Source organism: Onychostruthus taczanowskii, unplaced genomic scaffold (genome assembly GCF_017590055.1).
Source record: "Onychostruthus taczanowskii isolate IOZ18803 unplaced genomic scaffold, ASM1759005v1 scaffold503, whole genome shotgun sequence".
NCBI lineage: Eukaryota > Metazoa > Chordata > Aves > Passeriformes > Passeridae > Onychostruthus > Onychostruthus taczanowskii.
In genome coordinates, this window is record NW_024502603.1 from 15,290 (window position 1) to 15,770 (window position 481).

Consider the following 481-nt stretch of genomic DNA (forward strand, 5'->3'; position numbering starts at 1 on the left):
TGTCCCTCAGCGTCCCCGGTCCCCCCTGGCTGTCCCCACAGGTCCTCCCGGTGTCCCCGCTGTCCCTCAGTGTCCCTTGCTGTCCCTCAGTGTCCCTGGATGTCCCTTAGTGTCCCCTGATGCCCCTCCGTTGTCCCCGGTGCCCCTCAGTGTCCCCTGATGTCCCCCCGGTGTCCCTCAGTGTCCCCGGATGTCCCCCCGGTATCCCCCAGTGTCCCTCAGTGTCCCCGGTCCCCCCTGGCTGTCCCCACAGGTCCTCCCGGTGTCCCTCAGTGTCCCTGACGCCCCCCCGGTGTCCCCGCACCTGCTCGGCAGTGGCCGGGTCCATCTCCACCCTGCCCGCCTCGTACTCATCCTCGCTGTTGTAGCCGCCGCCCGCCTCGTCGGGCCCGGGGCTGCCGCAGCCGGGGCCCAGCCCCATGCCGAGCCCGATCCCGCCGGGGCCCGACCCCGCGGGGCCCGCGCTGGGCCCGGCCCCGCC

At 73.8% G+C, this 481-nt stretch overlaps 1 protein-coding gene across 1 annotated transcript in view; it reads right to left on the reverse strand.

Moving 5' to 3' along the window:
• Nucleotides 1-86: 86 nt before the first annotated feature.
• Nucleotides 87-481, reverse strand: part of LOC121342048 (3-beta-hydroxysteroid-Delta(8),Delta(7)-isomerase-like) — a gene marked incomplete at its 5' end in the record, with an annotated part of 8,085 nt that continues 7,690 nt past the window's right edge. The window contains 2 exons of the mRNA XM_041416130.1: nt 87-95; nt 305-464. Coding sequence (XP_041272064.1) covers nt 87-95; nt 305-464 — 169 coding nt within the window. The remainder of the gene's footprint in view (nt 96-304; nt 465-481) is intronic.